Source organism: Oryctolagus cuniculus, chromosome 5 (assembly GCF_051225735.1).
Source record: "Oryctolagus cuniculus isolate XC-2025 breed Fujian yellow rabbit chromosome 5, ASM5122573v1, whole genome shotgun sequence".
Taxonomy (NCBI): domain Eukaryota; kingdom Metazoa; phylum Chordata; class Mammalia; order Lagomorpha; family Leporidae; genus Oryctolagus; species Oryctolagus cuniculus.
In genome coordinates this window covers 138,772,927-138,788,603 of record NC_142871.1, presented here as the reverse complement: position 1 = coordinate 138,788,603, position 15,677 = coordinate 138,772,927, and the positions used below count along the sequence as shown (strand labels likewise).

At 61.5% G+C, this 15,677-nt stretch overlaps 1 protein-coding gene across 1 annotated transcript; it reads left to right on the top strand.

The window, feature by feature from the left end:
• The first annotated feature begins 246 nt into the window (after positions 1-246).
• C4A (complement C4A (Chido/Rodgers blood group)) lies at positions 247-13,677 on the top strand. Its single transcript, XM_089334240.1, has 41 exons — positions 247-441; positions 572-770; positions 909-1,110; positions 1,303-1,373; positions 1,457-1,545; positions 1,742-1,824; positions 2,004-2,100; positions 2,233-2,338; positions 2,423-2,555; positions 2,919-3,034; positions 3,130-3,309; positions 3,454-3,636; positions 3,761-3,946; positions 4,164-4,322; positions 4,563-4,689; positions 4,852-4,923; positions 5,172-5,369; positions 5,448-5,559; positions 5,650-5,720; positions 5,972-6,111; positions 6,207-6,416; positions 6,663-6,714; positions 6,818-6,907; positions 7,014-7,223; positions 7,361-7,436; positions 7,566-7,722; positions 7,816-7,932; positions 8,035-8,206; positions 8,434-8,666; positions 8,742-8,909; positions 9,263-9,322; positions 10,159-10,252; positions 10,337-10,523; positions 10,631-10,721; positions 10,824-10,898; positions 12,140-12,242; positions 12,397-12,486; positions 12,565-12,663; positions 12,805-12,888; positions 13,115-13,247; positions 13,413-13,677. Exons 1-41 carry the CDS (start codon positions 377-379, stop codon positions 13,552-13,554), a joined length of 5,232 nt encoding a protein of 1,743 aa, XP_089190366.1. The 5' UTR covers positions 247-376; the 3' UTR covers positions 13,555-13,677.
• The last annotated feature ends 2,000 nt before the right edge of the window (positions 13,678-15,677 follow it).

Here is a 15,677-nt window from a genome sequence, read left to right as displayed (position 1 = left end):
AAAAAAATCCTGTGTGTCCAGGCCACGTTGGACCTTCACACGCCCATGTTTGCACGAGCACATGTGCACAGGTACATGCACACAGATGCACTTGGTTACAGGGAAGCACCCAGGCTCTGGGATGAGCAGGGTTAACAGGAAGGACAGGATCCATCTCGGCCAAGATTCTCTCAGATTCCCCCAGAATCCTAGGTGTCTGGGCTGCCCCCCAACACTGGGCCTGGGGCCAGTTGCGTTTCTTGTCTATCACGTGGTTTCCCAGCTTAGTTGGGACCAGAGAGGAGCAAGGTCCAGAGTCAACTCTGCCCCAAACCCTAGGGTGACCAGAAGGGAGCAGGTAGACAAACAGATCTGATCCCTCGTGGGCCTTCCAGCCATGAGGCTCCTCTGGGGGCTGATCTGGGCATCCAGCTGCTTCGTCTTATCGCTGCAGAAGCCCAGGTTTGGCAGGCGGGGTGCTGGGTGTTTGGGTGGGGGCCGGCCCGGCTGTGGGACCTGATTGAGGAGTGAGGGGTCTGGGGTGGCGGGGTGTGAGTGAAGTCTAATGCTGACCCTCACCGTTCCCCCTCAGATTGCTCCTGTTCTCTCCTTCTGTGGTTCGTCTGGGGGTCCCCCTCTCGGTGGGGGTGCTGCTCCAGGATGCCCCCTCGGGACAGACAGTGACAGGATCCGTGTTCCTGAGAAACCCGAGCTATAAAAATACCCCCTGCTCTCCGAAAACGGACTTCACCCTCAGCTCACGAAACAGCTTCGCACTCCTCAGCCTCCAGGTAATCGGCCCCACCCTGTCCTGCTGCTCCTGGGTGCTCCCTCCCTGCTCCCCTCTGTCTTGTAAGTGGCTGTCTTCCTCCCCACCTCTCTTGTGCTTCCTCTCCTGTTTTGCCCTGACTCACTCCCTGTCCTGACAGGTCCCTCTGAAACACGTGAAGAGCTGTGGTCTCCAGCACCTTCTCAGAGGCCCTGAGGTCCAGCTGGTGGCCCAGTCGCCATGGCTGAAAGACTCTCTGTCCAAACTGACAAACATCCAGGGCGTCAACCTGCTCTTCTCCTCTCGCCGGGGGCACATCTTCCTGCAGACCGACCAGCCTGTCTATAACCCTGGCCAGCGGGGTGAGTCTGGGCCTCAGAGCTTCTGCCCTAACTTCTCCCAGCCCTGGAGGACATGTCTGGTGTCCCTTCGGTGAGATGACCCAAGAGCAAGTGCCAAGCGGGAGGGTCGTCACAGCTTCCCCCCTGCCCCCGGGGTTGGGCCCTCCCTCCCTTTGTGCGGGAACTCTGCTCACCGCCCCGTTCCACTCTCAGTCCGCTACCGAATCTTTGCTCTGGATCAAAAGATGCGCCCCTCCGTGGATGTCGTCACAGTCACAGTGGAGGTGCGTCCCTGACCTCTGACCCTCCTGACCCTGGCCGCTGATGTGACCCCCCTCGCCATGAGACCCCTCTGCTCTCCTTGCAGAACTCTCAGGGCTTTCTTGTGAAGAAGAAGGAAGTGTATGTCCCCTCGTTAATCTTCCAGGACGACTTCGTAATCCCAGACATCTCAGAGTGAGCTCCTCCAACTGGGGTCACCGCCCAGCGACCCGACCCCAATTCCTGTTTCCTCTTGAGCGCCCCACCTCCAACACACAGCGTCCCATCCCGACCCGCCCTGACCCTGAGGCCTGAGGCTCTGCTTCCTTAGGGAGCAGGCCGCTGGCCCTCCAGCACAGGTGGGCTGAGTCCCTTCCTTCTCCACCCTCAGGCCAGGGACCTGGAGGATCTCGGCCCGATTCTCAGACAGCCTGGAATCCAACAGCAGCACCCAGTTTGAGGTGAAGAAATACGGTGAGAGCCGGAGGCATGAGGGACAGGCAGCTCCTGCCCTGAAAGAAATAAGGGGCAGAAGTGGGGGAGGCAGGGGCGGGGCAGGGCCATGGAGACATGGGAACTGCAGCCCTGGGGGCGGGGGTCTTGGAAGGTCCTTTTACTAGAGTCTGACCTGCCTACCCCTCAACCTGGGCCAGTCCTTCCCAACTTTGAGGTGAAGATCACCCCCAGAAAGCCCTATATCCTGACGACAGCCGACTCTCTGGATGAAATCCAGTTAGACGTGCAGGCCAGGTAGTGCTCCCCCTGCTGGGCCTGCTCCCTGGGCTCCCCATTCAGGTTGCGGAGGGGGGGATTGTGGAGCACCCCTTCCCCTCCCAGGTCATTCATTCCCCAGCCAGCTTCCCGGTCTCCCTGTGGCGACAGGTACATCTACGGGCAGCCAGTGCAGGGGGTGGCCTATGTGCGCTTTGGGCTCCTGGGTGAGGATGGTGAGAAGACTTTCCTTCGGGGACTGGAGGCTCAGAACAAGGTAGGAAGGAGGCAGGGGGAGGTGAGGGTAGTGCAGTGTGGGGGCTCCGATCTCACCCCATGTCCTGTGTTTCTCTCTCCTCAGCTGCTGGATGGCCAGAGTCACATTTCCCTCTCAAAGGCTGAGGTCCAGGGTGCGCTGGGGAAGCTAAATATGACCATTCCTGACCTCCTGGGGCTGCGTCTCTACGTCGCAGCAGCCATCATCGAGTCTCCAGGTGGGTGACTTTTGCTTATTAAAGCCTCGGACCTCTGAGCCACCTCTTTCCCAGCACTTGCTGGCACCCTGACTTCTGCCGCCTCATCTCAGACCCAAAGCCGGGAGAGCCCCGCGAGACTTTGGCTCGCTCCGATTCTGTCCCTGGAGCATTCTGCTGGTCTTCCCTGTCTCTATTTATTTATTTATATTTGTCCATTCACTTATCCAGCAGAGGTAACGTTATACACTGTGCGGGCGCCAGGTCCTGGCCTGTGCCCTGAGAAGCTGTCTTGGGGGAGGGAGGTGCTCTAGCGCCCCCTGGTGCTCCGGCTCCTCTCTTCCTGGGGCTCTGCGCTCCCTCTTTCTGCCCTTTGTCTTGCAGGGGGTGACATGGAGGAGGCAGAGCTCACTTCCTGGCGTTTTGTGTCATCTCCCTTCTCCTTGGATCTCAGCGGCACCAAGCGGCATCTCGTGCCTGGGGCCCCCTTTCTGCTGCAGGTTTCTTCCGGAGGGGCAGGATGGGGGCGGGGTGTTGTCTAGAGGGCACAGGGTCTCACTGGCTGCTGTCTTCCTTGCCTGTCCCATCCACGTAGGCCCTGGTTCGAGAAGTGTCTGGCTCCCTAGCCACTGGCATTCCTGTCAAAGTCTCTGCCACATTTTCTTCTTCTGGGTCTGTTTCTAAAACCCAAGACTTTGAGGAAAACACAGATGACAACGGGCACGTCAGCATTCCCATCGTTGTCCCTCCGAGCACTGCAAGTCTGCAGCTCTTGGTAGGATTGCTCTGAACCGTGGGGAGCTGAGGGCCGGGAAGGAGGGCGAGCAGGTTCCCGAGGGGCCATGGCCCAGCTTGGGCAAAGGAGTGGAGTCTGTGGGTCCTCGCCGCTGACCCAGGCCCGACCTGTGCCTCCCTGCAGGTGTCGGCAGGCTCCGGCAAGCCAGCCACGGCCAGGCTCACCGTGACAGCCCCGTCCCCAGGAAGCTCTGGATTTCTGTCTATTGAGCGTCTGGATGCTCGACGCCCTCGTGTCGGGGACACTGTCACCCTGAACCTGCGAGCTGTGGGCGTCAGTGGGGACGCCTCTGATTACTACTACATGGTGGGCGTGGCCGGGAGTGGACAAGGGCAGGGATGCAGCCCTTGAGCAGGGCCGGGGGTGGTCCCAGGGCTGGGCATGTACAGCAAAGAGAAACTCACTCTCGCTCCTCCTCTTCTTGGCCCAGATCCTGTCCAGAGGCGAGATTGTGTCAATGAATCGAGAGCCCAGGAGGACCCTGACTTCAGTTTCTGTGTTTGTGAGCCAGCTCCTGGCTCCCTCTTTCCACGTTGTGGCCTTTTATTATCACAGAGGTCTCCCAGTGGCCAACTCGCTGCGAGTGGACGTCCAGGCCACGGACTGTGAGGGCAAGGTAACTGGGGTCGGAAGAGATGGCACATGAGTGAGTGCGCGCGCGCGTGTGTGTGTGTGTGTGCGTGTGTGTGTGTGTGTGTGTGTAGGCGGTAGAGGTTAAAGAGAGAGAACAGGGTGATTGCTAACAGTGGTTACAGTTTGGGGTGCACAGGGATGCATGGGCCTGTGAGAAGCTCTGCTCATTCTTACTGTGCCCCACTTCCTGCCTCTGCCAGCTGGAGCTGCATGTGGACACTACCAAGGAGTACCGCAATGGGGACACCATGAAGCTCCACCTGAAGACTGACTCTCCTGCCCTGGTGGCGCTGGGGGCTGTGGACACAGCGCTGTATGCGGTGGGCGGCAGGTCCCACAAGCCCCTTGACATGACCAAGGTTTGTTGACATGCTCCCTAGCCCACCCGCCTTCCTCTGGCTCCTCCTCCCGCTGCCCTGAACCCTCCGTGCAGCCCCTGGGTCTCACTCAGCCTCGCCACAGACCCCTCCCAGTCTTCCTGCGAGCCTTGCCCCTCGTCTGCTTCTCTGTGTCCACATGCTACCCTCTCACCAGGAGCCCGGTGGCCGATCCCGCCCCTCAGCCACACGTGTTCCAGCGTTCCTGCCTTTTCTTGCCAGGTCTCTGAGGTTATGAACAGCTACGACCTCGGCTGTGGTCCCGGGGGCGGGGACGATGCCCTTGAGGTGTTCCAGGCAGCCGGGCTGGCCTTTTCTGATGGAGACCAATTGACCTCAGTGAGAAGAAGTAAGAACAAAAGGAAGAAGGGGAGTGGGTGCCAGGAAGAGAAGGGAGGCAGGGCCAAGGGGTGAGGTCGGGCAAGGAGGGGCGGGCAGGGCCGGGCAGGGGGAGGGGAGATGGTGGGAGGCCATCCTCTGTGCGATTGACCGCAGTCTTGCTGTCTACCAGGCCTGAGCTGTCCCAAGAAGAAAACCAGGGGAAAGAGAAACGTGAACTTCCAGAAGGCAATTAGCGAGAAGTGTGAGTGATGAGTGCCCACGCAGCTTGGGTACAGGTCCTCAGTGAGCCAGTACGTGGTGTGCAGGGCTGGAGACCAAATTCTGGGCTTACAGGTGTGCGTGGGGGGGGGGGGTGTCAGCTCTCTCCAGCCGCCTTTCTCATCCTGCTGATCTCTCAAGGCGAGACCCTGTGGATCTAGGAGTGGGAGTCGGGGCTGAGCTGTGTCCCCCTTTCTGTTCCCTCGTACTGAGCCCCTCGTGGCCCCGCAGTGGGCCAGTATGCTTCCCCAGAAGCCAGGCGCTGCTGCCAGGACGGGCTGACGCGGCTGCCCATGGTGCGCTCCTGTGAGCAGCGCGCGGCCCGCGTGCCACAGCCGGCCTGTCGGGAGCCCTTCCTGTCCTGCTGCCAGTTTGCTGAGAGCCTGCGCAAGAAGCAGCGGGCCCAGAGCCGGGGGGGCTTTGCCCGAGGTGAGTGGCCGGGTGGGGCTGAGGGCCAGGTGGGGTGCCTGGGAGGGCAGGACCTCAGCCCCTCCTCATCCCTGTCAGCCCTGGAGATGGTGGAGGAGGAGGACCTGATCGACGAAGACGACATCCCTGTGCGCAGCTTCTTCCCGGAGAACTGGCTCTGGAGAGTGGAAACGGTGGAAGCTTCCAAAGTGTGAGGGCACCGGCAGGTCTGGCCTCGCCTCTGGGCTGCGTCTGGGGCTGCCCGGCACGCCAAGGGCTTTTTCCATCTTTCTCACCGCAGGTTGACACTGTTCCTCCCCGATTCTCTGACCACGTGGGAGATCCATGGCGTGAGCCTGTCCAAAAGCACAGGTGAGGCCGTCCCGCCTGGGCCTCAGGCCGCCTCCCTGCCGCCCCCCCCCACCCCGCCCGCCCCAGGCCCCTGCATAGCCCTTGGCTTTTAGTCGAGGAAGGAGGGCCAGAGGGCCAGGCGAGTCTGTGGCACGTCCCGGCCGGGGCCAGAGAGCAGGGGAGGCTCAGGGCACAGCTCGGCTCTGGAGCCTGGATGACTGCCCCATCCCTGCCTCTGAGCTCTGCCCCTCCACCTCCCCGACCTCCGTCAGGCCTGTGTGTGGCCACGCCAGTGCAGCTCCGAGTGTTTCGCGAGTTCCACCTGCACCTGCGCCTGCCCGTCTCCGTGCGCCGCTTTGAGCAGCTGGAGCTGCGGCCGGTCCTCTACAACTACCTGAATAAGAACTTGACCGTGAGGCCCTGTGGGGCTGCGGGGAGCCTGGGCAGGGAGGAGGCGGACGCCTAGCTGGGCCAGGGCTCAGGTGATCCCTGTTTCCCTGCCCCCAGGTGAGCGTCCACGTGTCCCCCGTGGAGGGGCTGTGCATGGCCGGGGGTGGAGGGCTGGCCCAGCAGGTGCTCGTGCCTGCGGGATCTGCCCGGCCTGTTGCCTTCTCCGTGGTGCCCACGACAGCTGCTGCTGTGCCCCTGAAGGTGGTGGCCCGAGGGTCCTTCGACTTCCCTGTAGGGGATGTAGTGTCCAAGATCCTGCAGATTGAGGTGAGTAGAGCACCCCGGAATCCAGGTCTCCAGGGGCGCCCGGATTTATCCCCCTCTTTGCACCCTCCGTGCTGGTCAGGCCAGGGGCCTAGCAACGAAACCTAATGCTCTGGTCTCTTTGCATCTCCCACAATTCTGATCCAACTCCGTCTGTGAGATTTAAACCCCGTGTCCTGGGAGCCCACGCTGGGAGGGGCAGGCTGTCGTCCTGTGCGCTCTCTCATGATCGTCCTCTCCCTGAGACAGAAGGAAGGGGCCATCCACAGGGAAGAGATGGTTTATGAACTGAACCCCCTAGGTGAGTGAGCCCCACCACTGCTGTCAGTTTCCTGAGGAGGTTGCTGTGGGCGGGCCGGGGTTGTGGACAGCAGGAGAGACTGGCAGCCTCCCCCGCTCTGCAGACCACCGAGGCAGGACCTTGGAAATTCCTGGCAAATCTGATCCCAGTATCATCCCCGATGGAGACTTCAGCAGCTTCGTCAGGGTTTCAGGTGGGAGTCCTCAGAGTCACTGCCCTCAGATTTGTGTGGAGCCCTGTTTGATCTACAGCCCGTGACCCTCTGGCCCTTGGGCCTCAACCTTCTCCCTCCACCGCAGCCTCAGATCCACTGGACACTTTGGGCTCCGAGGGAGCCTTGTCCCCAGGAGGCGTGGCCTCCCTCCTGAGGCTTCCCCGGGGCTGTGGGGAACAAACCATGATCTACTTGGCTCCAACGCTGGCTGCTTCCCGCTACTTGGACAAGACAGAGCAGTGGAGCACGCTGCCCCCCGAGACTAAGGACCACGCTGTGGATCTGATCCAGAAAGGTTCCGGGTGCAGGGGCAGGCGGGGGAGGGGATGAGGAGGGCTGTTCATGGAAAACGAGCAGCCCAAGGGGGGTCCCCGGTAGGTTTGGGGCATGGCAGAGTGGGGGTCACCTTGGCAGCCGCCTCTCCTCTCCAAGGCTACATGCGGATCCAGCAGTTTCGGAAGACAGACGGCTCCTATGGGGCTTGGTTACACCGGGACAGCAGCACCTGGTGAGGTTGGGAGAGTGGGTCCAGGACTCTGAGAAGGGTCACAGCCACGGGAGGGTGAATGGCCGGGTGCCTGGGGGAGCAGGGCCGGGTCCCAACCCCGTCCCCAGCCAGCCCTTCCTCCCTCTCTAGGCTCACAGCCTTTGTGCTGAAGGTTCTGAGCCTGGCCCAGGAGCAAGTGGGTGGCTCACCTGAGAAGCTGCAGGAGACGGCCATGTGGCTGCTCTCCCAGCAGCAGGCTGACGGCTCGTTCCTGGACCCTTGCCCAGTTATCCACAGGGGCATGCAGGTGCGGCTCTGCTGGGCTGCTGGGCCAGGCAGTGCTGCGGGGAGGACCCTGGGCCCCTCCACTCCTGGCGAACATCTTTTTCTCCCTCACTAGGGCGGCTTGGTGGGGAACGACGAGACTGTGGCCCTCACAGCCTTTGTGGTCATTGCCCTTCATCACGGGCTGGCCATGTTCCAGGACAAGGAAGCAGAGCAGTTGAAGCAGCGAGTGGTAAGCATGCCCTCGTGTACCGCCACTGGCCGCAGCTCTGCCTCTTTCCCCTGGGGAACCCAGGTGTGCAGCCCCCGGCCTTTCACCCCCACTTGCTTCCAGGACACCTCCATCTCAAAGGCAAACTCATTCTTGGGGGAGAAAGCAAGTGCCGGGCTTCTGGGTGCCCACGCAGCTGCCATCACAGCCTATGCCCTGACACTGACCAAGGCCTCCCAGGACCTGCAGGACGTTGCCCACAACAACCTCATGGCCATGGCCCAGGAGACTGGCGGTGAGGGGCAAGGGAGCCTGAGACAGTGAGGCTGGGGCTCAGGGACCTTGGGATTTGTGGGTGGGCCCAGAGGGGGAGATTGAATGGAGATCTGAGAAGGAACTGCCGCACACAGCAGGCATGACCTGGGGACAGACTGACAGCGGGGCAGCAAATGGCCCCGCGATTGAGATCTCTCCCTCCCCGGCCCCTGTTCCCCTGTGGGTCTCTCTTCCCTTCCCTTCCAGATCACCTGTACTGGGGCTCGGTCCCTGGTTCTCAGAGCAATGTCGTGTCACCCAGCCTGGCTCCTCACAGCCCAGCAGAGCCCGTGCCCCGGGCCCCGGCCGTGTGGATTGAAACCACAGCCTACGCTCTGCTGCACATACTACGTCGGGAGGGCGAGCCAGAGACCACCGTCCGGATCGCAGACTGGCTCACTCATCAGGGCGGCTTCCAGGGGGGATTCCGCAGCACCCAGGTAGAGGCCGCCTTGGGTCTCGGGGGGTGGGCGGCCCTGAGACCAAGCGCCTAAGTCGCGGCCCCACCTCCCCAGGACACGGTGGTTGCCCTCGATGCCTTGTCTCTGTACTGGATCGCTTCCCACACCACCGAGGAGAGGGGACTCAATGTGACGCTCAGCGCCCTGGGCCACAGCGGATTGAAAGCCCACCAGCTGCAGCTGAACAACCACCAGACGAAGGGGCTGGAAGAGCAGCTTCAGGTGGGACTGCCTTTGCCTGCGTGCTGACACCTGGGCCCGCGGCCAGCTCGGCAGCCACGCCCGCCCTCCCGGCTGCAGAATCCCTGAGGCGCCGCTTCCTGGGGTCCTCGTGGGAGGACCGATTGGCTGGCTGTGTGTCCCGGAGAAAGTTACTGACCCTCGGAGCTGGGTCTTTCTCATCTGTGGGCTGATATACAGCTGTGTCCACCCCACAGGTTTTTAGGGGGCTGCAGGGAGATAACGTGCATGAAGGGGTAGAGTCTGCGGAAGTGTGAGGTGTTGGGGAGAGGAGGCAGGTTGTTGGGGCAGCAAACTTCTGACGTCTCTCTCTCTCTCATTTCTCTTCCTCAAAGTTTTCCCTGGGCAGCAATATTAGAGTGCAGGTGGGAGGAAACAGCAAAGGGACCTTGAAGGTGAGGGCCCAGGGCGCTGGGTGGGGGACCCAGGAAAGAGGTGGGACTGGGCAGGGGAGGGTGGAGGCGGGTGTGGAGTGGGAGCCCCGTGGGGAGAGTTCCAGGGGCCTGGGGAAGGGGGAGACACCCTGGGCGTGGCGTTCTCTCTGCTTCCTTCCTGGGGTGTCCACCCCACCTTCCCTTTTTCCCCGAGCGCCTGTCATTTCCCTCTCCACCCCTCAACCCAGGAATTCTGGCTCCAAACCCTGTTCCCCAGTCCAGGCCCTTCCCTGACCCACAGGCCCCACTTGTCCCAGAGGCCTTCAGACAAGGCAGGTCCCAAATCCTCTCTTCCTCCTGTTCCCCTCATCTGGCTGGCAGGAGTGCCTTCCCTCTCGGAGCCCAGCTGCCTTAGTAGCCCTTCCCTGAGCTCCTCGTTATGGCTCCAGTAATGCCTCTGGTCGGGCCACCGTCACTTGTGTCACTTATGCTAAGAAAGCTGCAGCCCTACCTGCCGTCTCAGCCCTCAGAGCCATGGTCCATGTGGCAGTGAGACCGATCGTCCCAAAACACCAGGCAGATGTCCCTGGCTGAATGTCCCCCCTCAGCCAGACCCTTTCCTGAACTTTCCTTCCCGGCCTCCTCTGCGCTGGCAGCTTGCTGGCCTCCCGGTGCAGACCCCCATTTCCTCACCTCCCTGTCTCATGCCGTACCTAACACCGGGGTGCATAGGTGCCCGCTCGTGTTGGACTGTTCAGTGAGGGCAGTGAGCAGGGCCGGGGCCCCAAAGCTTTAGCCCAGGGAGATGCCCCAGCTCCCAGCCACCCGTGCTCTCTCCCCACTCCTTGCCGAGCCAGATCCTTCGTGCCTACAACGTCCTGGACATGAAGAACACGACCTGCCGGGACCTCCAGATTGAGGTGACAGTCACAGGCCACGTGGAGTACACAAGTGAGTGTCGGACCAGGGGCCTGAGGGGTTGGTTTGGGGGCCGCGCGGCCGTCTTGACCCCTCCTCACAACACTGCCTGCACAGTGGAAGCAAACGAGGACTACGAGGACTACGAGTATGACGAGCGTCCAGCCAGGGACGACCCAGATGCCCGTGGGCAGCCTGTGACGCCCCTGCAGCTGTTTGAGGGGCGGAGGAACCGCCGGAGGAGGGAGGCGCCGAAGTTGGCCGAGGAACAGGAATCCAAAGTGCAGTACACCGTGTGCATCTGGTGGGTGCCAAGCCAGGGCAGCGAGCGGCTGGGCCTGGGGGCTGAGACGGGGGCTGGGTGTCTGGAATGCCGGCACCTGGACAGCAGGTGACATGTCTCCCCCGCAGGCGGAATGGCAAGGTAGGGTTGTCTGGCATGGCCATCGCTGACATCACACTCCTGAGCGGATTCCACGCACTGCACGCTGACCTGGAGAAGGTGAGGGCAAGCTCCCAGAGCGACCCTTCTGCCCTCAGGAGCCCTGCTCCAGCCCGGTGCAGGATCAGGGCCACCAACCTGTGACCGTCTGCCTCCTCACAGCTGACCTCCCTCTCTGACCGTTACGTGAGTCACTTCGAGACGGAGGGGCCCCACGTCCTACTGTACTTCGACTCGGTGAGTGGGGAGAGGGCACATGGGAAGGGGATCGATGGCACCAGGTTTACCAGGGCTGGGTCGCAGCACAGTAGCTTCAGTGGCCAGTGTTCTGGGGAACCTGCGACGTAAGGGAGACAGGACGACGTGAATCACTCGAGTCCCGGCAGGGTTGGGGGCAGGCCTCCAGGGGGACAAGGACACAAGGACAGTGCGGTCCAGGGAGCGACCAGAGGACTCGACAGAGCCTTCGGTGAAGCTGATTTTGTTCAACCTGAGGGGCTGCCTTTGTTCCTAGTGCCTTTGGTCTTTGGTATTCAAGAGTATTTTCTTTTACAAAGCACTGGCGATCAGAGATGACACTTCTATTTGTCTTTTTGTATTTTGCCTTTTGTGGCTAAAACACAGAGCTATCCATCCTGACAGCCCTTGAAATTTTTTTTTCTTGAACATTTACTGTGACTGCTGGGAGGAAACGTGAGAAAAGTGTTGGGGTAGCATGAGCCTGTATCTGTGGGCCTGTGAAGACCCCCTGCTCAGTATGTGCACGCAGGCCACGCTGAGAGTCTGGGTTCAACACAACACAGCCAGGAAGACATCTGGGCAGGGAGTTGACGCTGAGGCAGCCCCGCCAGGAGGGAGAGGGTCTGGGCGCCGGGCTGGGCAGTCCTAAGTGGGCACGAGCAGGTGCATGGGGCCAGAGCGGTGCAACCTCACAGGCGACTGGAGGTGGGTTTGGGGGCAGGCCGAGCACGCTGGCCAGGTTACCAGTCCTGCTACAGTCCTGACGGAGGCGTGCAGCTGAGGGGCCAGTTTGGGAATCAGCAGCCTGGACGGGTTTGGTGGAAGCCAGGGAGCGATGGAGACTCCCACAGCGGGGCACAGAGGAAGGAATAGGCAGGGCTGGGCCCTGTGGTTGAGGGAAGGGAGAGAGAGGGGCTATAAGGAACCACCAGGCCAGAACTAGGAACGGTCAGAAACCAACCCTCCTCTCAGCGAGAGTCTCAGAACGTGTCCATGACACGAGACTCCGCGGAGCGCCCGGGCCAGCGGATGGGGAGAAGGTCACTGTCTGGGCGGTGAAGTCAGCAGAGACCTTGGGAGCAGCATGCAGCCTTCTGGCAGCAGGAAGGCACGGGAATGTGAAGGACACCGAAGATAAGGCCAATGGCAACGATAGAGGTGGGCCAAGGAGATGAGGCCTGGCAGCCCGCCAGGCCCGGGAAACGGGGCCTGGATCTCTCCTCTCCACCTGGCGCCAGGTCCCCACAACCCGGGAGTGCGTGGGCTTCGGAGCTGTGCAGGAGGTGGCGGTGGGGCTGGTGCAGCCGGCCAGCGCAGCCCTGTATGACTACTACAACCCCGGTGAGCCCCCGGGAAGCCCTGGCTGCCAGGGAGTTTTGGGATAGGTGCCCTCACACGGGACCTCAGGAACCCGGGGCTGGGAAGGGTATCGGGGAGTCCTGGGGAAGCAGAGGGCAGGGCCCCGCACCCTCATGCCTCCTCTTGTATTCTCCAGAGCACAAGTGTTCTGTGTTCTATGGGGCGCCGAGTAAGAGCAGACTGCTGTCCACCTTGTGCTCTGCTGACGTCTGCCAGTGTGCTGAGGGTGAGAGGCCAGGCCTGCGCAGGGCGGGGGGAGGGGTGTTCGGGGCCCCCATGGCCTCACTTGGGCCCTGCACCCCAGGGAAGTGCCCCCGCCAGCGCCGCGCCCTGGAGCGGGGGCTACTGGAGGAGGACGGTTACAGGATGAAGTTTGCCTGCTACTATCCCCGCGTGGAATACGGTCAGTGCACCTGCCCTGAGCACTCGGCGCCCAGGGCTTGGTCTCTCCCCTCGCGGGCCCGTGCGGGCGCCCTCTGCTCTGACACGGACCCGGGGCTCCCCGGCCTCAGTACCTAATCCTGCCCTTCTAATGCCCGCTCAGGCTTCCAGGTTAAGGTCCTCCGAGAAGACAGCAGAGCAGCTTTCCGCCTCTTTGAGACCACCCTCACCCAAATCCTGCACTTCAGTAGGAACAGAGCTGGGGTGGGCGGGGGGCAGGTGGGGAGGCTGAGCTCTGGGCTCGGGGCCTGGCTGCCTGGGCTCATGAGCACCCCAGCAAGTCTAAGCACTAATGACCTGGGCCTCTTAGAAGCCCTGGGTGGGGCCCAGGGGGAAAAAGGGAGGCAGTGGCCCCGCCTGCCTGGGAGTCACAGGGGTTATACAAGAGGGACTGCGCCTTCTCTTCCCCTCAGCCAAGGACACCAAGGCCACTGCTGGCCAGAACCGTAACTTCCTGGTCCGGGCCTCCTGCCGCCTTCACTTGGAACCTGGGAAAGAGTATTTGATCATGGGTCTGGACGGCGTGACCCAGGACCTCAAGGGAGAGTGAGTCGCCTGGGCCCCTCGGTCTCTTGCTGTCCCCAGACCTGACCACCTTCCTTAGGGGACAGATTGCCATCCCCTGCCCCCTTGGAAGCCAGGCACCTCGTGTGTTCTGTCGCCGCCCCACCCAGCCTCCTGAGCCCTGCTGACAACTCTTCGCCCCTGCAGTCCCCAGTACCTGCTGGACTCGAACAGCTGGATCGAGGAGATGCCCTCGGACCGCCTGTGCCGGAGCACCCGCCAGCGGGCAGCCTGCAACCAGCTCAGCAACTTCCTCCAGGAGTATGGCACCCAGGGGTGCCAGGTGTGAGTGCCGCTCTCCCACCTCCCCAGGAGGAGGCCAGAGCCGGTGAAGGGGATGCCAGGAAGTGCTGCTGCTCCTGGCCCTCGAACCCAGCCCCCCGGGGCATAATAAAGGCCTTTGGCACCAGTGTCCGCGTGTGTGTGTCTCTAGGACTGACGGCAGGGCCCCCACTGCCCATACTAGGTTCTGGGGGTCCCGGGCAGGCTTGCACTGTCTCCCACTCTCATGCCCGGCCCACCCTCGGCTGTCCCGCTCTGCCCCTCCCTCCCAGGTGGTGCACGAGGAGCTCAGTCCAGCCCGGGACCACCCTGAGCAGGACTGCGAGCCAATAGCACATCCTGAGGACGAGAGTCCACCGCAAGGCCTCCTCTTTCACGCACTTCCAGCCACCGCTGCCCGGAAGCTGCCGGTCCCGGAGGCTTGGGTGGGTCTGGTGCTCAGCTGACACCATAGCCCTTTTGCCTATGAGCATACCCCCCTCTCTGTCCTCAGCCCAGCCAGCCCTGGGCAGCTCTGGGGGCTTTTGAAAGTCTGTTGACACTTGATCTTGCTATCAGTGCCATTAGGTAACTTCCTGACTTGTGCAATCCCAGGCCTGGTGCTGTCTTTATCCAGGCACTGACTTTACACAAGCAGAAAGGTTGACTTTGGTTTGTTTGTCAGTTCTACTGGGGCCAACTCTCCCCACCCTGCTGCTTAGCTTTTCCCTCGTGGTGGCTCCCCTGGGGTCATCAGGGGGTGACCTAGAAGTCCATCCAAGAAACCTGAGATCTGGGGTGGGAGCACCAGGTAGGCTGCAACTTGGGGTGCTTCCACCCCATTTTTGAGTGCTTGGGATCGAGTCCTACTGCTGCTTCCCAGCCAGCTTCTTGCTAATGTACACCCTGGAAGGTAGCAGGCGATGGCTCAGCTACTTGGGTCCCCGCCACCCATGTGGGAGACCTAGATAGGGTTCTTTGCTCTGGCGTTGGCCTGACCCAGCCATAGCTATCGTGGTGTTTGGGAAGTGAACCAGACGACAGAAACTCTCTCAGTGTCACTCTGCCTTTCAAATAGATAAAAATAAAACACAAGAACATACAAGTGTTTGGAATTGCATGGCATTCGATCTTCAGACCATCTCTGGACCTGAGATACAGCTACTCGGTGCAGGAGCTCATCACTGGAGGAGGCAGACAGAGGACAGGCAGTTTCCACCTTCTGTGAGCGATGAGATAGCAGGGAGCTTACATGGTCCTGTGGGTCTCTAGCCTTGTTGGGGCAAGGGCCAGAGACATCAGAGAAGGCTTCCTGGAAGAGGTGACATCTTGCTTACGTGGCCTTGTGGTTGCCCATCAGCCCTTTCTCCATACGGTGGTGGCAGAAACCCACTTCCCCAAGGCCCAGCTGCAGTTGTGATGAGACGTGGCCTGGAGGTGACAGTCCTAGCAATCCTACCCACCTCTCCCTCTTGGTTGTAGGCAGGGATCCAGGCCAAGCCTGAGCCTCTTCCACCAGGGCGCCCAGGGACTAACTCATCAAGCAAGTGGGTGGCACGGCCAGGGTCTCAACTCGGGCTCTCCAGCAGCACAGCCTGTGCTCTGGGTTGAGTTCCAAGGGGGAAGGAGTCTGTACACGGCCAGGAGTTGGGAGGCACTGTGGACCTAAGCTCACGCCTCTTCCAGGCAGCCCCTGAGCCCTGCCAGCCCTCTCTCTCCAAGCCCCTCCACTGCCTCCTTTCCCCCGAGGGCCTGGCAGGCAGTTGGTCCAGTGGGACCTCACCCCTCTGGCTACCTGCACAGGGTTCGATCCCCATCCAACTGTGGCTATCGAGCCCCTTCCTGCTGGTTTTGGAATTGATGGGGACGTGCAGTTGTGCCAGGAAGCCACCTGTCCCAGGCTGGACTGACCACCGCGGACCCTGGCTCTGAAGGCAGCCCTGTTCCATTCCACCTGCCCCTGGGACCCAGAAACTTCACTGCCGGGACAGAGAGGAGCGAGGGTGGGGACACGCCCATCTCTGGGCCTTTTCTGTTCCCTAACCCCGACTTTCCCCACCCCTGCCCACCTTCTTTCCTGTTCGTTGGTTCTGTGAGATGCCCCTGTTTGCATCTTAAGCCAGCTCAGGTCTCTTCCTTGCAAGCAAAGGT